We start from the raw sequence: 24,371 nt of genomic DNA on the forward strand, positions 1-24,371 counted from the left end.
AGAGCTCCCCCCTTTATCCCGGGTGTGGAGATCTTGGCTGGGGAAAAAATGTTTTCTTTTTATAGCATAAATATCTATCCTGTTGTCCAACTCTATTTAGGAAATGGAAAATGAACAGATGCCTCACTCCATTACACAAGAATAGGGATGTCCAAACCAATACCTGCAGGCCAACTGTGGTCTGGTATTGAGTACAGTTTTGGCAATGTTTCGGCGTACAACTATGAGTACTAACTTGGCACCAGTACCCACTGGTAGTATCTGTATGGGTGCATCTCTACATTCATCTACATATTTTTCTGTATGTGGTCCTCAGAAGAAAAAGTTTGGCCACCCCTGCACATGAAGAAAGCAAATAAGCTTCCTAACAGACTCAATTTCCCATGTTTGCTTCATTATTAACTGTAAGAGAGAAGGTCGGAGAGTGGAGAATCCTGCTGAACTAGATGAATCATTGAAATAAACTGCAGTCCACAGAAACAGACTTCAGAATAGCCAACAGTACACAGCAGCTGTAAATAAGTGTATTTATGTGTGACTGAAGTGAGAAATCTCCCATACAAACAGAGGCACTCATCATGACTTCTTTAAAGAGGGGGAGGAAGTAGGGGAGGAGCAGTTGGAAGTGTTCGATGCCTTAACTGGCAGTGATAAACGAATTAAAATTGTGCTGAAATTGGAGTTATTGGTTTCAAAGGGAAGGAGATTATATGCATCATGGAAATCTGCAAGGATTATATTTAGGGCATGCTAAAACCCTTGCAGTTCTGAGTAAACAAACACAGACTGATTGGCAAGCATAAATGGCCCAGTTAAAGTGGTAATAAAATGGATTTAATATGTTTTTTTATTAGGATATTTATATCATGCAGGCATATGGAAATGACATCAACGCATCTTCAGTGTCAAATATGGAAGCTATGCTCAATGTCATATTCATCTATATCACAGTTTATCCAATTATCTTGTAGAATAACTTTAAATATGTGCTGCTTTAAATTTCATACCGGCTATGCTTGTTGTCATGCATAATGACTAGAGTCTGATAGTGGCATTTTTTAATAATATTCATTAAATAATGGCACAGACTCCTTAGTGAACGTGTGTTCTGTTGGACTGGATGTAAATGTGAGTCAGGGGTCTTTAGGAAAGCTATTCATTACAGATGATTAACACTGTCTCTTTCCATACCCCACAGGAAACATGGTGAGCAAGGAGGGGGGCAAATGCATGCTCACCAACTCAGAGTCTGACTCGGAAGCAGCGCCCTTGCCGTCCACCTCGCTTGCACTGGAGGTGAAGTATTCCCTGGAAGCCAGTCGACAGGTGAGGAAGAGAAACAAGGCCCTGCAAGTGCGTTTCAAGGATATCTGTGAGGCGCAGAACGAGCAAAGGGAGGCGGAGCTGCAGGCAGCGGGGAAAGGTGGCAAGCCGATTTCGTACAAAGTGGCGTACCGAAAGTATATGACCGTCCCGGCCCGCAGATCCATCCCAAATGTCACGAGGAGCACTGGCGTTCAGACATCCCCCGACCTGAAGAAACGCTATCAGACCTTTCCGTTTGAGCGTAAAAAAGGCCACACTTTTAAACACGTGGCAGCTGTGGAAACTTATAAAGGTCAGAATAACGGTTTTGCCATGGAGGTGAAGCAGACCAAGGCTGCTGAGCAGGGTTTAGATGAGGAGGAGGAGGAGGGAGCCTGTGGGGGGAGTGGAGTCCGGAGGACCAGGGCTCTGCTCCATACTAATGAGTGCATTGCCACAGTGGAGCAGCACACTGCACCTGATGGCCTGTGCTCTGACGCTCTGCTGCTCGCTTGCTCTGCAGACACAGACTGCCTCGCAGACATACAGAGAGGAAGCGGAGCCGGTGCACAGGCGGAGTACCAGCTCTGCAGCGTCCCCTCCAAAGCCAGGACAGGATTACAACAAACAGAGGCCGACACGGACCGTTTGACCAGGAGGCGGCTGCTAAATCTGGAGGAGGGCTCGTCCCGAACCCTGCCGGACAGGGCCTCCAAGGTTACAGGTCCCATCGCTTGGAACTCGCTCACCCAAGTGGAGTGTCTAGACAGTCCGTCGGTGCGGAGCAAGCGGAAGAAAGCCCTGCAGCTCAACGGGCTGCAGAGTGAAACGCTACCGCGCTCAGGTAGAGGCTGTACGACACGGGCACAGTGTCACACGGGACAGTTGTCTGCCCGGCCTCTGCGGGGCATGGATGAGCCTCTGTCACCCTGCAGCGGTGGTTTAGCTGTTGGGACGACGCCTGACCAATCACAGGAGGCCTGTAAGCAAATAGTGCCTATGAATCAGGACGGGGATGTTAAAGCACAGCTCCAGGCCATGGAAAATCTCATCAGCTCGAGCCAGGAGACCATCAAGGTGCTGCTGGGGGTCATCCAGGAACTGGAGAAGGGCGAGGCCCACAGAGAAGGGTAAGGCCGCTCACTTTTGCCTATGATTCAAACAAAAGATACACTTACTTGACTCTTTGAAAACTGTTATACTGTATTATATACTTGTCATCATGGACTAAAGCCGGGTGTTTAACATGAATTAACTTACAATAATTTCACAAAGACAATCAGCGATTTCTCCAATCTGAATTGGTGACTTTACATTACTGTCATAACAAGCATACATGAGGACAAAACAGAAATGTCATGTACCAAATTAAAGAGAAAGACATGTCGATCACAAGATGTCACAGAGAAAAAACATTCATGATTCATCATGAATAAGAAAGGAACATTCTTGATCTGCTGCATTATTTCGACATCTCAGAGTCACCAGCTCAGCGCGGCCCTGGCTGAACCACCCAGAGTGTTGAAAAGAGATCACAGTGGCATGTAGCGGGGATAATACCAGCTACCTGATGTTCCCTGCAGTGCTATTACAGCACAATGTCCTTTTGTAATGATTTCCCCCCAGATATGACAGAGCTGCTGCAGAACTTATTTACAGACAAATCGTCTCGCTCAATTTGGCACGAGAGGTTCAATGATCCGGCATATGAAAGACTGCTGCCACTATGAATGCGGCCTTTAAACCACATTTAACCCAAGGCTGGGAATGGCAGGCCTGGGCTCATTTTTTAGAGAAACAAATACAGCCACTAGCTGTGAGACGGGCACTACAGCCTGTATGAGCCACTACTTTCTTTAAGAAATGCTGTCAATAATTTAAAACTTTGTTACGATTTGATACAATGTGTTTAAAATGATTCAGCCGCTTTTGTTTCAGTGACGCATAGCAGTGAAAGCTTAAAAAACTACTAATTAAGTCTTGTTTTTGAACTGGAATGAAAGGGAGAGGGTGCTGTGTCAGAATTAAAACAATACAGAGGCAATGTTTTGGCACTGTAATGTAGCAGAAGTATTTATGCCTTTTAGACAGCACACAGCAGTATGCCTGAATTATTTTTGTTTTATAAACAAGAAATTACCCAATACTGGGTGCCTTGGACTTGTATTTTTGCAGCCGTGGGACCTAATATGGATATCAACATTGTCTGTTTTTTTTTTCTAGAATCCAAACAAGCTTAAAATCTTTCATCATAACAACCTCAATACAGCCACACAGGATATTTATCACGCTACAAAACCAGCATAAATCTAATGAAGATAAAATCACCATTATAAGTCGTAGTGGTACACAGTCATATAGTGTTTTGGGTCGTTTTCTGGGAGGGACTGTCTTCCTGCAGATCTCCAGTGACTTCAGCAAAGTTCATCATGCGATGTCTGTGCAGCTGTTTCCCAGTACCATCTGTGTTCACAATGTGGAGTTTGCACCCTTGCTACCAGTACAGTGGTTGAGCTCTCAGCCTATGGTGACAGCAGGGAAGTACAGATCCACAGCTGCACTGTCCACCTCCACACGTCAGTCGTCGTCTCCAATTCAGAAGTCTTCTCACTCAAACCTGCACTCTTCAAAATTTATGTAATATAAAATCATTGTGGTATTTAAATGCTGGAGAAAAACTTTCAAAAAGTGGAGCTGCCCCTGTCCGCCTGGTCTGCTTTTGCTGTGTATCCCACAATATATTTACACTATTTATTTCACTTTGATAACAGAACCAAAAATATATTCTTTAGTTCAATCTAATGACAGAAAATGCAATGATTGCAAGAGTCCATCTAGAAAAGTTTTAACTATTAATACTCATTTACTAAATGTCACTTCATATCAAATATTCATGCATGTTAATAGTTTGTCACATCCTCATTACTTCACTTTATTTTGCTACAATTCCAATGAAAATAAAGATAATCAGAGCAGTTTCATAAGTCTGAAAGGTTTTGAAAGACATTTCAAACATGTGGGTAAAACAGACTTAAATTTAAAAGGCTGCATTATTTTAATTTCACTATTTCTTATCTTCTGTCAGGAATACAAACACCTGAAGAAATCTGTGTGTCTATGTCACATCTACTATATAATGCAGGATATTTTTGGTCTGAAACCATCTGTGGTCTTTTCATGTGAGCTTTGACAGTGTGAGCTACATAACACACACATCTCGTTCACTTAGTGGTGAGCATGTGTTTCAGACAGGAAATGGCATATTTCTTAGCGATTATAACTCTGGATTGTCTATGGCAGAGCTTGTTCTATTGACTTGGGGTTGGTGGTGATTACCTGATAGTAGTACAGATGCGAATGACACCAGTCTGATAATCTCTCTCACATCCCTGCAGAAAAGGGTCTTGCACATGTGACTGTAGCAGTCATGGCAGCACATGATACTGGTGTTTTATTATACTGGTATATAGAAGGAAGGTCATTTTTAGATAAAAATGGGTATTTGGTGTGTCTTATACTCCATATTTTACAGTAATTTCATTTAGAGAAGTTTTGATACTAATGAGTACATCCTGATACTGATTAACCCTAACTAGGGCTGGGCCATTAATCGAATCTCCGATTTTTTCACAACAAATTGGATTTAAGATTTTAATTTTTTTTGTTTGTTTGTTTCAAATGAAAAAGGAACTTCTTGAAAAGGTTCCTTTTATTTTTATGAAGAAAATGTCACAAAACTGAACTTGAATTTTCCTTTAAAGATCAAAGTGGAAGCTGTAAACTTCGTCTTTAAAAGTGCACTATGAAGGGTTATTTACATTAACACTCAGGCTCTGAAAGTTTTTATCTGCTTAAGAAACACACTGAAAGTAATGCTAACGTTTTTCTTTGTTTGAAAACACTCTGGTTACACATGAGAAAAATGTCAGGTTGCCAGAATTAACATAAAATTTTAGCTTCTTGAAGAAGCTTTTACTTTTGGTATTACTGCAGAAAAGTTAAATAGAAAATCTTTACTTTCAATTTTCAAAATATTAATTTTCCAAAAACCCAATTTATTGATTTTAATTAATTTCTTGCCAAGCCCAAACCCTAATCCTATGCACTTCAGCATTTAACACTCAGGCACTTTACCATCTGCCTTATGCACTAAAACACTTGACACTTAGACTGTGTGCAGGTCTTTGTATATTGATGAACCGTTGATGTTGTTTGGTCCCTGTCTGCTGTCAGGTTTTTGTTAAATCTTTAATTTTCATTTTTCATGTACATTCTTATTCTACACTTTCATATTTGTACCATCAACCTTACAGGTACTACTGATGGAAATTAACTATGTCCATGATTATAAACGGGCTCTATAACAAATAAATGACTGCGTCATCTGCATATAAATGAACATATGCGTTGGGTAGATTTTGACCTGTACTGCTGATATAAAGTGTAAATAACAAAGGTCCCAAGACTGAGCCCTGAGGCACACCATTTTCATTTCAAGATATTTACAAGTGCACACACTGTGCTCTAGTCGATAAATAATTTTTAAAAAAGAGCCGCAGTGTTCCTTATTATCCAAGGAATGAAATTACTAAATACTCTCAAGGCAGCAGTGCTTGTACTGTGTGTTTTTTTGTCTAAAACCTGTCTGATAATGTGTCTGGTTGATTATGATACATGATTGGAGGCATTCACTGGCATACTCTTGAATCCCCAGGCATTGATATTTGGTACTTGTATTGGCATTTGAATGACTCTTGTTTTACAATAGTCTCTCGATAATTGGCCTTATCCAGCTGCACTCCATGTTTATCCAGGACAGCCAAGGCCATAGAAAAAGCCATGGCCTGTAAAAAACCCATTTACTGTCCGATGGATACTGAGAACATACAAAGTGGCAGCAGATAGCATCTAGCCCACTGACACAGAGGACTGTCTATCCAAAGGGATGAGGCAAACGAAAAGGCCAATTTGTGGAGTGAATTGCAACAGCTTTGCACTCAGATCCCAATCTGCTCTGACCATCACTGTTGTGAGGTATAAGGCGAGAAAATCCATATAATCAACGCCACGCCAACATGGAGTCCAAAGCCTGTGGGAATTGCGTGCACAAGCACAACCCTGGCCAGCTCATATCCGAGAAGAGTCTCCAGAGTGTCCCACAACAACTCTCAATACCAACTCAACAGATGACAGGATAAAGCTCCACTTTAGCAGGGATTCAGCAAGGAACAGATCTTACAACAGTTTGCATTTACAGGATCTAAAAAGGCAATTATCCTCCCTCAATCTTGCACAAGGCAGCCATAATCTCCTTTCTGCAAAACTGGCAAAAGTGTGTTGTGAGTGGAGAAGTAAAGGGACATGTGGTGCAGCATAGGGAGCTGACTTTACCGTGTCAAGACACACATCTGGCTTATCCATGCGCCTAAACTGGCAGGTGGGCGAGGAAATAAGAGAGGAGAGGAGATATTCAATTTGTGATTGGAATTAGTGAGTGCTGTTTAATGGTGCCATCTGGTCTAATACAGAAATAAACACTCATTGTGTTGCCTTGTGTTAATTACAAAAGCCTACATTGACTTAAAGTCAGTGAGCAGAATAAGCCTCTTGTAATCCATCTGAGCCATACTGAAACTCGCCTTTATGTACATGCAAGGTCATTTTCCTCCTGTGTACATTTCCTATTTTCAAAGTTGAGTCAAGCAAAAATTCTAATGCTGCCTCAGTCACACTACATTAGCTTTGGATTCCCTTACATAAATGTCACTGACACGACAAATAGGAGCAAACCATGGGCTATAGGTGAACCATGAGTCCAATTACATCTGACATATAACTGCTTATGTTATACAGCGTTCATTTTTCATAGAGGGAAAGGCAACCCTGTGTACATTCATCACAAACCATGTGGTGACATGTAACGCCACTAAGGCACGAACTGAAATTCAATGGCTAATGTAGTGAGACTGATAGAAAACAACCCACCTCCACATGCAAAATACATACATGAAATTAACATTAAAATGGAGGGAAAGTTTTGGCACTCTTGCTAAAAAGGCGTGGGGAGTTCCATTGATCTCTTCTGAGACTAAATGCAGAACCAAGATTCAAATCAGCCAAGGTCTGAAAGTTATTTCAGCTAGAAACTGGACACAGAGCTGTGGTAATGAGGCTTAAAATTTCACTTTTATTCCTCCACCTGATCCCCTGATCCTTTTGACCTCTGGAGGATGACGGCAAGAATGTGGGATGGAAATATATGACAAAAGGAATATGAAAAAGAACAAAATATGCCTTCCCTGGCAAACTTCCATGACACCCTCAGTGATTCACATCTAAAAAAAAGTGACACCTCAGTCAACGTTTTTATGGTAAAAATGCTAAGAACCAATCCTGACACTTTAGTTTGTATCATACCTACAGTTTAAACAATTTCATTATTTTCTACTTTACTTCAAGGTCAATAATAGCACAAGGAGCTTTTGAAATGTGGATATAATACAACAGATTTTACTCAGATTTTAAAGCTCTGTGAGTGGATATTACTGACCAAACTGTTGCATCATATTCATAGCAAAGCCTTCTTTTTAAGTACATTTAAGCACATACTTTGCCTTCTATCAAAGATCTTTATATCCTCTTCTTAGATAATGATAATTATTATAAACAGTACAATTTTAAGAGGATCAAAAAGAAGAATTAATTTTAAAAAAAGGTTATTCTAGAATAGTGTACAATCCCATCCGTATGATCCAATACTGTACGACAACATACAATACTGTACGATACAGTACAATAAAATGGTTTACAGTGGTTTACATTGTTGACTGTGGTATGGGAGACTGGGGATTCAAATCCCAGTCAGAGCACAAGAGTCTAGTGTGGGCCTTTGGGCAAGGTCCTTAATGCCAGAAGCAACTCTCCCAGATGTAAGTCGCTTTGGATAAAAGTATCTGCTAAATGACATTGTAACATTGTAGGAACAGATACGATATGATACGACACGACACAACAGTTACCTTACGGTATATGATACTGTACAATAAAGTACAAAACAACAAAATACTGTACAATATATGATACTGTGCAATATACAGTAGTACGATAAGATAGGATAGTTGATAAGACTATACAATACAATAGGATACAATACAGTATGGCACGATACAATACTATAGGATAGGATGGGATAGGACAGGACTATAAGATAGTATGGTACTGTATGGTACAATATGACACTAAGCAATATGAGACAAAATGATACGATACGTAATAATAATGAAAACTTTTCTTGCTCTACTACTATAATAAATTGATATGATAAGGTACAACATGATACGATACTGTAAGACACAGTACGACAGGATAATATCAGATAGGTCAGGATACGATAGGATACGATATGATACCATAAGCTACGATACCATACTGTGCAATAGGACAGGACAGGGTAAGATATGAAACAAAATGATGGTACAATACTGCACAGTATGATAGGACAGGACAGAACAAGACAAGACAGGATGGGACAGGATAGGATAGGATACAAAGCTTTGCAATACAATAAACTACAGCACAATAGGGTACTGTATGATAGGATTTTATCTGATAGGGCAGGAAAGGATAGTATGGTGGAAATTTCTAAAAAGACAGGAAAATTAAGACCCTGACAACAATCAGAAAAACCATGACCACTTGTCCTGTGCTCTTTTATACCCCTCAGCATGCTTACAAATCGGCTTATACAATAGGTTATAAAACAAAGTCTTGTCCCACAAGTTAACCCTTTCTGGGTTAACCCTCCAGCTCAAGGGTCCTTTACAGGCTCAGGATAAGACGTGTCCAAACACAAATATGAAAAAGATTTCGTTGACCGTCCCAAGAACCCTTTAGTTATAAAGCACTCAATACTGCCCTGAAAATCCTCAAGAGGTGAAGAACTGGACAAATATAGGTTTTCATGGCCCTCTAGACAAGGTAAAGGTTTAGACATTAGGTAAATACAGGTTACAGGTTAAAGATATAATTTTTACATTACAGATAGGACATGACACAACACTGTACAATACGGTATGGTTCAGTACGATAGGATACGGTACAATACATTTTTATACATTTCGTCCGATAGGATACATCACAAAACCCGCAAGTATGAAGTAACTATCACAAACCCATGTGTTAGCTAGTCAGGAGAAGAGAAAAACATCCTTTCCACCAAAGTATAGAAATGTGTTTCAGTTTGCATGAACTACCACTGTTACTCCACCTGAGCTAATCGCTCCTCCGGCAGCCACAGTACATTCAAACAGTGAAATATCTTTAGGGCAAGAAAAGTTTTCAGTGTGGCTCTTTCCTCTGTTTTTTAAGAAATGTGGTCTAGTTCTTATAGAACTGCTGCTATGCTATAGCTACATCTGAGCTCTTGCTACTGGCTTCCAGAAAAACGAAACCCCACCTGTAGCTCCCGCCTCATTCTCCTCAGATGACGCTGATTGGCTGATCCATTCTCAGACCTAGCACAACTTTTTCAGATTGGAGATTTGCTCCAAGACAAGCAAGCTTAGATTCAACTGAAGAGAGACCCATACCAAGCTGGCATCCAAAAACAGCCTGATAAAAACAGATTTTGTCTCTGAGATGGAGAGGGTTATAAGAAAAAGCAGCAAAACAACATGCCTGCAGAGGAATGGGAGAGCAACAGATAAAGGCAAAGCCATATCTACCCTTTTTACGGTCTTTAAACTTTCAAGATTTTACAAGTAGATGTTACCATCTGAAGACTTTAAAGCATATTCACAATAAAGTCATGCAGGTGAATACCTCTATGCTAAAAGCGAAGCCCTGCAAAGGGAATACTCTGTTTTTAGAGTGCATTTTGGGTAGTTAGGAACAACTAAAAACTCTAGAAATAAAGACTGCTGCATCATCACCAAACGTTGGCAGGCCAGACCCAATTAATTACACTCGTGGGCACTAGTCGTTTCTGTGTCGATAAGCGCTGTGCCTTTTTTTCCATCTTTGGATTCTCAGCCACTCTGTGAGCTTTGAGAGAGCTCGCCTAGTCATGCATTGGAAGAAGGGTGTATAAATATACCGTTAATAAAACTTCTGACTTCGATCTCCCAAAGGAGCCTGAAGAGGATGTGTGCTCTCTCATTTCCTCTTATCAATTCAGTTGGAGAAAGAGCAATGAGGACATGGCAGACTGCATATTGATCGGATCACCGAGGTCTAAAGTTATGACGGCCTTAACCTCCGCCTCCGCACTGCACCTTTTGTCCGTCCAATAAAAAAAAAAAATCTTAATTAAAATTACCCCAAGCTCCAAAACTGTGTGTACTTCTTATTTCACGGCAAAGATCCTCTTTTCAGACGCTCCCCATGACATCATTCTGCAGCAGCCTTAAGTAACAATATTGATATCAATGGCTCTAATATACCTGTCAGACCCTATAGCACAGAGAGGAGAAGATAAGCAGTGAAAATTTATTATAGGGGTTTAATTTTTATTGGTACTGCACCTTATGGGAAGCGTGACAAGAGTCCCTGAGAAAGATTTGAAAAATGTGTCTCTGCTACTGCTAAAATGACAGACAGAAATAAATGTGAAAGCATATTAGCTCCAGTGATGACAAAAGTTAAGGCTTTTCCCAGCAATGCTCCTTTGAGGAACCGTGAGTTATGGCAGTTCACAAAAAAAAATCTTTCTTACTTCTATTAGTAGTAAACTGCCACTATGACTGCTGTATGGACCTCAAGACATTGGAGGTAAATGGAAATTTATAAGTGGTGCTCAAAAGCTTGAAAAATAAAAATTCAATAGCATTGTCTCCCTTGAGAAACAGTTTCCCATTACTTTAGATTAATGCCAGATAGTGCTATTGTTTTAAGAGAGCTAGGCTGGTTCTTCTTTTTAAGGTTGTGATGTATAGCAGCAAGCATCACAGATGGAATTCCACTGACCTCTATAATAATGGGGAGAAGGTAGCAAGATATCTTTTTTCTTTTTTTTAGGCAAATGAAGCCTAAAGTCCCAAAATGTCAGTCATTCTTTTGAACTGTAATTTTAACACTGGATATGCTATTGACTGCACCAAAGGGAATTACATATGTGATACCACTGACCAGACATTGGTACATTAGTACTACAACATGGCAATGAAACACTGCTGTTTCTTAAGCATACAAACTATAAACAGCCCGATAAGGGCAAGGGTTGGAGTCTTTATAGTTTGTAGTTAGTATAGAGTAAGAACTACACTTAGACTCATCCAGATAATCCAGATAGCATTTACTGCTGGTGAAACAGGTCTGTTATGGGGTATGTGTATGGCAATTGAGGTCCAAACAACTAAATTTTCGTTCTGCTTCACCTGTAAAAACAGTATTAAAGATATGATTAATCTAATCAAGCATAAAGCTAAAACAAAGCCTCATCAGCTGAAGGTCAGATGATACTGGCAAATCGCTCTCATCTTGCCTGATGCTCCACTAGTCTTTCTGCAAGCTGCTCTTGCAACCCACCTCCACCTCAGCTCCTCCTTCTATCTTAATCAATGTCATTTTGTTGTCATTGATGTCTGCTCTGCTCTGGGTTTTTGTTGCTTCTCTCCCTGCTTGTGGAAGGCCAGGGGGATCCCAGAACAGCCACACTGCCAAAATACAAATAATAAAATAAGTGCAAATTAACAACTGCTAATAAAGAATATTTACAGCCCCAGATTGTGTTTCTTGACGAAGTGGTCCTGTCTGAATTCTTATTATTTCAACACAGAGATGTTCCTCCATCCGTCTTCTTCCCCAAAATTATATAGTTTTGTCTGCTAAATGCATTTCTTATTGATCCACATATTAATTTACTAGTGCAGTTACTGTAAATATTATGTTTTGCCAAAAGCAAACCCAATAAAAGAAGCTTTTAAAAACGTCTCCACTTCTAAAAATCGGTGTTTCTAAGGTGCTTTGGTATGGCAATAGGGGTTCAAAACCCAATGCTTCAGTAAGTCAATTTGCTGCTCCAACCCTAATGCTTAGGCCTGTCCATACTAGGTCTAGGCCAGGTCCATAGGGGCTCTAAGCCAAATGCCTAGATCTGACCATACAGGCTCCAAGCCTGATGCTTTGGTATTATGTCTCTAAAGACTGCAAGCCCATTTTTTTGGTAGGTGCATAGAGACTCCAAGCCTAAGGGTTTGGAAGTTGGAGCATCCATAGGACCTCTGAACTTCAGGCTCCAAGCTTAAGTAAATAGGGGCTCCAAGCCTAATGCCTGAGCACTTTGTCCATAGGAACAACAAGCCTAAAAGTTTGGTAGGTCCATAAGAAATGTAGGCCTAATGCTGGGATAATAAGTTTGCAGAGGCTCCAGATGATTTTTGGGCACATGGCTCCAAGCCTAATTCCTTTGTATATCCATTGGGGCTCTCAGCTTAATGCTTTGGTACTTTGTCCACAAGGACTTCAAGTCTATTGTTTTGGTGTGTCCATGGAGGCTCAAAGTCTGATGCTTGGGTACACTGTATGAAGGCATTCAGCAAATTCCTTGGTATATCCACAGGGACTCTCAGGTTAATGCTTCAGCACTTTGTCCACAGGGACCTCAACCCTACTGCTTTGATATGACCATAGAGACTCCAAGTCTAATGTTTTGGTACTTTGTCCAAATGGGTACAGATTTAAAACTGTGGCTTGCCCACAGGGAAACCAGGCCTAATGCCTAGATACTAAGTCCGTAGAAGCTCCTACCCTAATGCTTGGGTACTTTGTCCGTATTGGTTCCATGATTTAAACTCTGGATTGCCCATAGACTTTAAGCCTAATGCTTAGGTACTGTATCATTGAAACCCCAACCCTACAGCTTTGGTGTGTCCATAGGAGCTCCAACCCTTGTGATTTGATGTCTATTAGAGCCCCAAGAAAAAATCTAGTGTATATCTGTAAGGTCTCCACCTTGAAATTCCCAGGGGGACTCTGCTCCAAGCAGCAGATAACATTGACATTATCTTATCATGTTTGTTGGTTGTTTTGCTTCATGCAAGGATCCAAACATGGCTCACCACATTCAAATTATTTAATGGTAGATAAATATTCAACAGAGGTTGCCTCTTCTCGAAAACAAACCAAATAGATGACAAAGAAAAAGTACAAACACGGAGTATAGCGAATAAAAGCTCAAAGTAAGTATTTCTCCATCTCCCTTTGGCAGACTTAAGTGCAAGAAAATGTCAACTTCTTTGCAAGAACTCTTTTTAGGTATGAAAATCTATCTCTCATTCTGTGTGCATTCCTTAAGTATAAGAAACAGTCAGTCCTTGAGAGGAGGAATAAAAAAGTACAGCAATTTCATTCCATCTATAGAAGGTTGGTTATGTACCACAGAAAAGCTGCACTTGTGTATCAGGTTATGTTTGATAAGGTGCTCAGGTAAGAGGAATAGAACCTGACAGTGGAAAATCATTTGGGTGACACTAGAAAAAAAAGAATGGCATCTGTACTAAATTGAGAAGACTGCTTTTGCTTCAGCACTGCAGTTCATGACCATAAAACCCAACCAGCAGTTGATTCCCTCTTGTCCATATCAATAGTGAAGTGAGTCCACAGTTTGTCTATTGTAATATGCCATAAATTACATGGAGGCACAGTTAATGTCAATCAATATGCACATTTGCACATGCTCATCCAATGAGAAAGCCATTGAGCCTTTGAAGCATGTAACCAGATGGTCCCACTCAAGGCCATCACCTGGTCTTTAGCTGCCCTGTGGGAACAAGGGGTCGATATTTTATCTCAGGGGCGTAGAATGATATAAGGACACATGGGATACAATATAATAGGATATTGATGTGTTGGAATTTGGGGAATAAAAAAGACAATGAAATTAAGATGATGCAAGTGTATTAACCACAGTGCTGCAGTTCAAAATTAAACTGTTAAATTCATCTGTTGAGGAAACCTACTTATTTTTCAAACGTTTTAGCCATTTTTAGGTTATAAATGTTACATTCAGAAAATAAATTTGACTTTCACTTTACAACAAAATGGTTTCAACTGTGGGTTTCCTCTGGTGAGTAAAACGACTGGATAACATTGGGTACGTCAAACCAGGTTCTAGGAAACTCTGTTAGGCCTTTTATCCTGTAAGTTTTATTATTTTATGAGAATATTTGTTACATAATATCTAGGTAATGAAAGATTCTTGACTCTAGTCCTTGCAAAAAAAAAAAAACATATCCACCGTTTAATGCAGCCCAGAAACTTGTGCTGAGAGCTACCTTGCTGTAATGTGACCTTTAATCGGTCAACCACTGCTAATGGCCCGACACTCTGCCCCCACTGCTGGACACAGGCCACTCAGGAGGGCAGCACGACTCATCGTTGCCCTCATTTACTTCGGCCCTGCTAACGAGGGACGACAAACAAGATGAGAAAAGAGGGTGTGAGGGGAGCAGCTTAACGAGTCCTGTAATTACTCATTCACGACTCATATCTTCCCCGCAGACTCTCCTATCGAACTGGACAGGACACGGCCAACTGCGACACGTGCCGGAACAGCGCATGCATTATTTACAGGTTAGTGGCCATTCCTCTTCAAAGACATGCTGATCTAAATGTGCCTCGTCCTTTTATTTCCTTGAGGGGAAGTGGGCAGCTATAAAAAAAAGGACAGCAGAGAAGCGAGGGATGTAAGACAAATGTGGATGCTGCTGACATTTACACACCTCATTCTCTGAATGTATACATCTTCACGCCTCTTCATTCACTGAAGGTTGACTAGCAGATGTAACATTAGCTGTTGGGACAAAAGGGCACAAGTTGAATAGGAAGAGATGATGCGACTATAGAATGAGTGAGCAAGGGGCACCAAAAGGTGAAATTAATTACCAGCAAAACACTGTGAGATATATTACTGCGTGCTGTTTCCAAGCCAACCTTATCTTTGTGTACTTTCAAATAAGCTCAATTTATTCAACTTTCAGGACCGACACAAGTCTAAAGTCACCCAACAACCAAGACACACTGCTTTAACGGTATCTCTGAGTAAATGTTAAAATTCTGTGGCCCAGGTGTGAATTCATTTGTATATATCTATTCCTTCTGTGACTAGTCAGAAACCTTTTGGTGACATCAAATCTGACAGTACACTTTTGGGAAGAACTAGCCTTTTTAGTTCTAAAAGCTGTTAATGGGCATGTGCATCCATTTTTCTCTTCTTAATATTTTGGGGCCTTTTTACATCTAATTGGACAGGAAAGCTTAATAGAGAAAGGAAATGTGGGGAAAGAGAACAGATGACATGCACCAAATAGAGTCAGAATTGGGAAAGAACTTGTGATCAACTAAACCAGGACTGTAGCTTCCCAAAGGAGGAGTCACTTTTTTCCAAAGGATGCACAGTGTAATCGGCATGATAACCCACTGGTTAATCATCAAATTTACAAACCAGCGAATATTTACAACCAATTGTACTGGCAGTATTTCTTCTATTTATCTGAGATCAAAGATCTTTTTTCAAGGGAGACCTGGCCAAGAATGGCAGCAATATGAAGTTTAAAAAATCAAAAAAGCTCAGATTCGCACACTTTACATTAAAAAATAACTACAGTGATAATTTCACATAAGCTGAAACAGTGGCAAACAGAAAGTTTGGTTTCAAGAGTTTCCAGTAGGGGTTTAAGAACATACAGAGTAACTCCGTTAACTCAGTTTGGACTTTGGTAACAACAAATTGCACAACGTCAAACGAATGCAGGTGCAATCCATCCTTTAAGCTCAGAAGAGAGGAAGGGTAGTCAAGATTTTTGCAAAACCCACAGTTTCAAAACTTCTGCCACCAGGTGGATTCAACCAAAATAATAAAACAGCATGACAAGTGGAAACCAGCGCTGCCCACCCCACTGTTCATTTCTTGTTTTGAATAAAGGACTGTGTTCAATAAAAACAGCACTTCATAAGGTACACTCACTACAACAGAAAATCATTTTGCTTTCATAATAATGAGGGAGAAATACACTGAAAAAGGCACTTCTGCTTTCATGCCGGAAGCAGCACAAGAATGTGCAAATGCATGTCCTCGGAAAACTTCATCTTTTTTAATCAAGAGACAGTATTGAGAAGGAAAGTGAGCAGCGCTGATTGAAGCTGGTCTTAAAGGGGATATATTATGCAAAAATCACTTTTTCAGGCCTTTTTTAACACAAATATGTGCCCCTGGTCCATCCACAATCCCCTCAAGTACCAGAAAAGTCCATTCCCTCTCCCCCTCTCTTTCTCCACCTTTCAGAAAATGTGTGCTGAAACAAGCCGTTCTCAGAATTTACACCTAGTGACCTCACAAGGGGCATAAGCACCCGCCTCCAGGTTTGACTGGCCCCTCCCCCACTTGGAGGAAAGTTCCACTCTCCTCTGCTGATCCTCTCAGCTACCAGCTGAGATCCTGGATAGCTCAGTGTGTTACCCTGCTGACCACGGTCTGATAGATTGATGGTTCAAATCCCAGTCAGGTCCTAAACTTTGGATAAAAGTGTCTGTAACATCGAGAGTGCTGCATCCATTTCCTGAGAGGGTTGTGGTCAGGGGCAGAGTCAGACAGCTAATTACCATTTAAAGCCACAGGCACAGAAACGGCTCATTCTGAGAACGGCTGAAACAGAGGGGTATTTAAACATGCAAAAATCCATTACTGGAGTGTTGTTTTCAGAAATAAACTTCATAGGCATGTTTTGGGGACCTCTGAGACTTAACTTGTTTGAAATGCAGAGTTTTGGGGGGGATCCATGTTACAGAGGTGAATTTAAAATGAACTTGCAAGTATCAGAAAATCAGATTTTTGCACAAATCCAATACCATGCATCCTTAATTTTTACATTATTTTTTAACACTAAAAATGTCCATTAATCAAAACCTTATTAATGAAAAATGCATTCTACAGCCACAAAAATCCTCTGCAAGTCTACACTGGAGTGCAACAGTAGGCCACATGACTGCTGCACAGCATCAGGCTCTGTTGCTAACATCAAACTTTTGATATTGTACAGGACAGTTATCTTAAATTCTGCCACAACCAAACTTATGATGTTTGGTCTCTTTAAATTGTTTTTAAAGTAGATCAGAGGTGTTGGGGGAAGATGCATCAGGTTGAGGATGTTCTGACTGATGACTTCCTGCTCTGTGTCTCAGGAGCTGGTTGATTTGTGCTTGCTGCCTGTTTTGGCCAGGACACTCTTGCAAATGAGATTCTTAATCTCAGTGAGGTTCTTCCTAGTTAAATACATTGTGTCATCGATTAAAGTATTGAAAAGACATACATTTTAACCTGATAAAGGTTCAGAAAAACATTAACAGTGGCCCTCAAGTTATAAGTAATAGGTAGCATTATGGTCCCTCTGTAGGTAGTGAATCCTGGACCATTTTCAGGTTCACCTACACATCAATCAAGATCACCATTCTGTGTCTTCCTTCCATCCATGCATTTAGATTTGTTAAAGCCCTTCAGCTGATAGACCATAGATGCCTGGTTCTTGCTCTAGCACTAACCTTTATACCTGTGCTGTTTTAATTGCTGACTTCTGGGTCGAAGCTACGGTTGCTGTGAAGCATGCAAAGAACACCTAGGACAGTTTGGCGCTGATTGGGGTTTATACGCATAAAAAGGTGCCAAGCTGCATCATCAGACATCAGGAAATAAAACTCATTAATTTCAAATTTTAAAGTTTTTGTCAGACAAGCACAGTGAATTGCTTTAATTTATACATTTTCTACCTGCTTGTAATTCCTGGAGCAGGGTCAGCCGGAGGCCCTGACAATGACAAAGCATTGCAGGTCATGGAGCCTCTGTCAGGCCTGAGTCTATGTTCTGAATACATATTGCCTCGAACAGTAAGCTTTGTGAGGACTCACTGCTAAGCTAGATTGAATAAAACAACCTGCATGTGTGAATGGTATACAACATTACTTATTTTCTGATTGGTGCTTAAACAAAATCTGATTCCAACAGTCAAAAAGACCGGGAAAAGTGGACAGACAAGAGAGATGAGAGATTTAAAGAGAGGGAGAGAGGATCAATAAACTGGTTTTTAGTGGACGCTGCTGTTCTACTTGGTTGGTGTTTCACCCCTGAAGAGACATTTAAATCATTTTCTATCCACTGCCCTCAATAGCTGATAAGCCGGCAGCCAAACTTCAATGGGTTTCTGAAAATGAAGGAGAGAGGAAAAGCTGTCCCCACTTTATGCTTGGGTTGAAAAAAAAAATGCCGTAAAGGGAAATGTGTTCAGTTGGCAGCATTGACACAAGTTGCTTTTGCTTTTACAACAGTTCAATGAAGGGAAGATGGAATGATGTGAAGGGGACCAGGGAGGCAGTGGGTTAAGTAAGGGGTAATTCCTAAGATTGAGTGGCTACTATGGCAAAATTGAAACTGATAGAGTGAGTCAAGCCTCTATCTAATGTGAGGATACATTACATTATTCCATTCTGCTTAATGATCTGCTATCAAGGGACAGTATATTGTTGGTGTGCATAATTGACCAATCAGAATAAGCATTTCAAAACCTGTGTAATAATTAATAGGTTAAAGGATGACTGCTATGACTGGAGCCAGTACAGAATTATGAACTATTGTATTCTTTTTCTTTGTAAATTTAAGGTTTTTCTGATAAAATATGACATGTAGTGTTTTATTCCAGATGCAGACACTTCTGGGATGTTTTTGCCCAGCTCCTTGTGAGTGACCCAGCACTTGGTACTTTGGTCATTAGTTGTTGTGAAAGCAATTTAATGGATGGTGATGATGAGAGATCTCACATTTTGGTTGTTTCATTGTTGATTTATAAAATATATATATATAAAAAAAAAAAAAACAAACTAGTATACATTATGTGCTTTGCCTTTAACACTGCATGGCAGCACCTGCATCCAACTGGACCCAAAGCACTTTGTGGCACTTAGTGATGTTGTTTCTTCTTGTCTTGATCTTTGCTTGTGTTGTTCTTACTCTCGAAAGTAAGTCGCTTTGGATGAAAGCATTTGCTAAGTGACATTGTAATATTGTAACATTGTAAATGGAGGTGTGGGGCTTTGCACTGATGAGCTTTTAAAAGCTCGGAGCTGAAAACTCCCAACCCTTAAACACAGATATGGATTTTATCAATGCACGGCTATCTCCACTTTGTAAATACAAGCTTACAAGCTCTGCTGAGTGAGGAAAATGAAAGAAAATATAGGAAATATCCCTGTCTGACTCTCCTGATACTTGGTCATCCACCTCTTTCCCCACTCTTCGCCCATCTCAACATCGCGCTGTTTCCCACTACTTTGTGCTAACCTTGTAGAGCAGGTGGAATGGCCAGATTACGCGTCTTTCATCAGGCAGATCCATCTTGCAAAGCTCCAAGCTACAATGTTTGTGCCAAGCCCAAGAAGAGATCTGACCAATCAGCGTCACTCGAGGAGAATAAGGCAGTAGCTACAGGTGGGGTTTGGTTGTACTGGGAGAGGGTAGCAATGGCTGCCGCTATCAAGGCTTTTAGCTTGGATGTTATAGCTGTAGTAACTGTAGTACAGCGGCAGTACTAGCAGAACTGGACCACATTTATTTATTTAAACAAGAGCACAGAACAGTCCTGAAAGCTTTACATCAGAAGCTTTAACTCTTCTCACGACATGCCTTGGCATGAGTTTGTGATAATTACAGAGAGGTTTAGTAGTGGTACTTTAAGCCGGTATATACAGTGGCTTCCCTCGTGGTGATTAGCTCATATGTAGCTTAAAGAACCTCAAAGAGCCACAATGGAAGCCACTGATGCCGACCAGCTCCGGCATGAATTTTTCCACCAACAAGCTGCACCAATCATAAACTATGGTAGCACCAGTTGAGAGCAAATTTCACCTGAAGCTTCAACCCAATCTCCATGGGCAGCGGTTGGAGACCTTGACACACTTTTTGCGGTGGATACCAGAGCTATTTGGTGCATGTTGGGCATTTAGGGCACTGGGGATTTGTCGTGGGGCAGGCAAGGTCAAGCTCAATGGCATCTCTTTTGTCCTGGCCTTTACAACTCTGGTCATATACACGGTGACCACCAGCAGTTTTTCGGGCCCCTTGGACATCCACAACTCCCATTCTGGATGTTTTCATCAGTCAACAGCATGTTTGATGTCATGTCTACAATTTGGCCCTTAGAAACAAAAGGGCCCATTGCCAAGGTCTGCACACGCTCAATCTTTGTACTGCCTCCTTCACGGAAAGATCAGCTGTTCTTGCTTTGCTGTGCCAGCTTCTGGATTCACTAAACCATCCCTCTGAATCTGTGTAAACAAACTGAGTGAGAAGACACATATAAATTAAAAAAAAAAGACTGCATTTCCAAAATAAGGCTCTTCTTGTCGAGATATTCTTGGCAGCTCAGCTTGTACCTATACTTATCACTGGGAAAGGTGTTTCGTTTAGATATCCCCAAGACTTGAATTCTTAACAAGGGTTTAAATTATGCAAACGACATGGTGCACTAAAAGCTATGATTAAGTTTACCCATTTGGATTTCAGCCAATTACACACACATCTTGATCCTTCCTAGCTTTCAGAGCGAAACAGACTGAAAACAATGCAAGGTGACTCAGACAAAGTCAGGTCCAACGCCCTCGACTTGGTCTTTGCTGATCACACTGTAACATACTGACAAACGTCTTCAAACGGGCGCTATATTAACATCACAACTCCACTTTTGGCTTCCCGGATCTGCCAGAATCAATTGTAACGCCTCAACTGTGGAGGAACTGTAGAAAAACAGAAACTCAATAAGAAAACAAGCAGCTCGTTTTTGACAAACCTTGCCGGCTCCTGGCAGGATTTCAACGTGATAAAAGGGCAGGAATTTCTGAAAAGGGAGACGTTTGAAATCTGTTAAATTGATCTGAGTTCTGTCTTAAAGAGCCTCACTTCGCATGGTGGATTGAGTTGATTTGACACAGAATCAAATATAGCACTTGTATTCACATAGGCAGCAGGATTAAAAGGCAATCTAATTAGTTCAATCTCCATGAAAACAACCTCTCTGGAGGTGGAGGAACATGGGAACAGAGGCAGAGAAAACACACTGGGAACATTTGGAGAATCAATGTTGTCAAAATATTTGATCATTTGACATTTTTTGATTAATAGTAGGGATGTAACTATTTGTTACATGAAGACTATTTCTGAATGTAGAATGTAGAGTGATCACAGATGTCGGTATTCCCTGCCAATCTAGGTGGCAGTAATGCTATCAACTGTGTTAACCACTATTGAGTAACGAACAGAGGAGGAGGAGAAGCAGGCACAACAAAACACATGAAGAAGAACAGTTAGCTTAAGCAGTGATAGCCTAAACCGAACCGTGATTAACAGTACTAAAACAGTACCAAAAGTTAAAAAAGAACCACATGCATTTTATAAGACAGGTGTCCTATGTTGCAGAATAACTCTGTAATAAAACTGCAGGCCAACTCCTGCTCATTGTCTAAATTGCCCATGAGGCAGGACGTTGTCAGTAGTTTTGAACATTTTAGACAGTGTGAAAGTGTTTGCCTGTAACTTTTGAAAATTGAAAACAAGAGGGAAGCTAGAATTAGGCTACCTTGCACGACAGATGGATTGGCCGGATATCAAGTCTATCATCAGATTGATCTATCTTGCAAAGCCTCAAGCTAAAACACCTGTTCCCAGTCAGAGAATGACCAAACCAACCAGCGTCAGATGGAGAAAGAGGCAGTAGCTATGGGCTAGTTGCTCATTTACACTTTTCCCATCTGTTGCCTTATTTGACACAAATACTTTCTGGTAAGAAATTGTAAAGAATTGTGTATTGACATGAGTATGACATATCTGACCCTCAGGCAAGGTCCTTAATGTGATGTACGTATGTTGCTTTGGAGAAAAGCATCTGCTTAAAGACTTTGTAACACTATGTAGTTATGTAGTTTACTCCTTGGTGGCAACTCCCGCCTACTGTGTCACATGTTTTATTGCCCTGATTGGGCTGTAATGAATATGAAAGGTAGAATGTCCAATCACCCACCAAGTTTTTTTATTCTCTTTGAAGGTTCTGCCCCTCCCATACAAAATCTATAGGGTGGTACCCCAAAAGATGCAATATATATTCATCTTAAAATGATACAATACAAAACAATATGGGATGGTACCTTACAGTACAATGCAATACGGTGCAGTACGGTATGGTAAAATGTAATATGATGCGATATGATACAATACGATATGGTACAATACAGAACAATGCAAAACGGTGAGGTACAGTATAGAACTGCAATAGGATACAAGATGAGATGACCATACCATACAGCAGTGGTTCCCAACCTTTTTTCCATTAAGCCCCCACTTCACATATCTAAGAAGAGCTGCAACCCCCCAAGACCCACAAGAAAAAAGGCGACATATTGCTATCAAAAATACATACAAATTTGAATTGTTTTCATTGTTTAAAGCCAAACACAATAAAAGTTAACACAAGTGGTAACAAAAGACCTCGGTATGAACCATTCATATGGGTTTTATCATGATTTTATGTAATTAGAGTGAACCTAATTTTAACAACTTCAGTGCAGACAGGTCATCACACCCCCCTAAATCTCTGGCACCCCCCCAAGGGGGTCTCGAACCCCAGGTTGGGAACCAAGGCCATACAAGACAATACAATACAAGGCATTAGGATAAAATGTGGTGCGGTTCGGTGCAGTATGGTTTGGTACGGTACGGTACGGTATGAACAATAATATATCATAGGGTGCGCTTTATTTTCCCCATGGAGAACCTTGTTTTGGACTTCAAATACTGCACATATCCAGCTGCTACCACAGCAGTAACTGTGAACAACAAGCCAGAACTATTTACAAGTGAATACACTAGCTTCCTGAACACACAGTAGCACATACCAATAAAATCACAGATTGCATATATTGCATATACCTATCTTGCACAAAATAAACAGATTTAACAGTTTACAAAGGTCTTGGTTCAGTTTTAGGGTCATGGTTCAGTACATGTTTGGTTAAACAGGTAAAAAGCCACCAAAAGTAAGGGATGCATATTGTTACGCTTTCTGATTAAAGTTGGCAGAGATAAAGGTTTGGGGTTGTTCAAACTAGTGTTGATAGTTGGTGCAGCCTTCAGTGGCTTTTTTAAAAGATAGGAGGACAAAGCAAAGTAATGAAAAATAAAAAAGCAACATACAGATGAATATCTCCAGATTTTAAAGTATCTGAAAAATAAAATGCATAAATTGTAATCTCCAATAAAATATGTGCCGTATGGAGCAATGTATCATGTTTACGATTTTGAAATGTGAGGTTGCATAGCTTTGATTTCACAGGAGGTCCATCCATCTGTTGTTAGTGGAAAGCTGGTGCAGTAGTGATTCATGCTCAATGAATGCTTGTGTAAGAGACCACAGACTGGCTTATGTGTGCACAGGATGGGATGTTTCATTGAGGTTCAAACACTTTTAGTGAAGTCGTGCTCCTCCATTTCAGCATATGCATGCTTTGCCTCAATGTCTTTTACTCTCTCTGCTTTCACATCATAAGGCTTTTTAAGTGGTAAGTTGAGGAGAGGGAAAAGTAGCAGACATGACTTGTAGTGCAGCCCTATCATCTTGCTACCACTTGTGACTCTTCTTCATGGTTTGTTGTGTCTGCATCTTTTTCTTGTTTGACAGAGGTTAGCAAACAGTTGAAAACATTAGCGCCACGTAGTTGTGAGCTGGATTCTGCCATGTGCAATTGCCTTTCCCTGGGAAAAAAGTATTAGTCCATCTAACCATTACACCAACAGGAACTACAATAACATTGTATTCAGATACATGTATTTGAATTTGGAGTTGATGTGCTTTTGCAGCTGTAACAGCCTCCATTATTATTAGAAGACTTTCCACAAGATTTGGAATGAAATGTTTTTGTGGGAATTTTTTCCAATTCACTGACGTTGGATGAGCAGGCCTGACTTGCAATATCTCTTCCAGTTCATCTCACCCATCTGACTGCCAAACAGAGAAGCGTGATTTGCCACTCAACTCCAC

At 40.5% G+C, this 24,371-nt stretch overlaps 2 protein-coding genes across 2 annotated transcripts in view; one reads left to right on the forward strand and one right to left on the reverse strand.

The window, feature by feature from the left end:
• Positions 1–24,371, reverse strand: part of dock1 (dedicator of cytokinesis 1) — a 351,227-nt gene that overhangs the window by 145,070 nt on the left and 181,786 nt on the right. The gene's annotated exons all lie outside the window — the stretch shown is intronic.
• Positions 1–24,371, forward strand: part of LOC121528184 (inhibitory synaptic factor 2A) — a 50,953-nt gene that overhangs the window by 15,476 nt on the left and 11,106 nt on the right. The window contains 2 exon segments of the mRNA XM_041815466.1: positions 1,199–2,435; positions 14,746–14,874. Of these exon segments, the coding sequence (XP_041671400.1) occupies positions 1,204–2,435; positions 14,746–14,874 (1,361 nt within the window). The 5' untranslated portion in view covers positions 1,199–1,203.

The sequence above is a fragment of the Cheilinus undulatus genome, linkage group 20 (genome assembly GCF_018320785.1).
Source record: "Cheilinus undulatus linkage group 20, ASM1832078v1, whole genome shotgun sequence".
In the NCBI taxonomy this organism is placed as follows: Eukaryota; Metazoa; Chordata; class Actinopteri; order Labriformes; family Labridae; genus Cheilinus; species Cheilinus undulatus.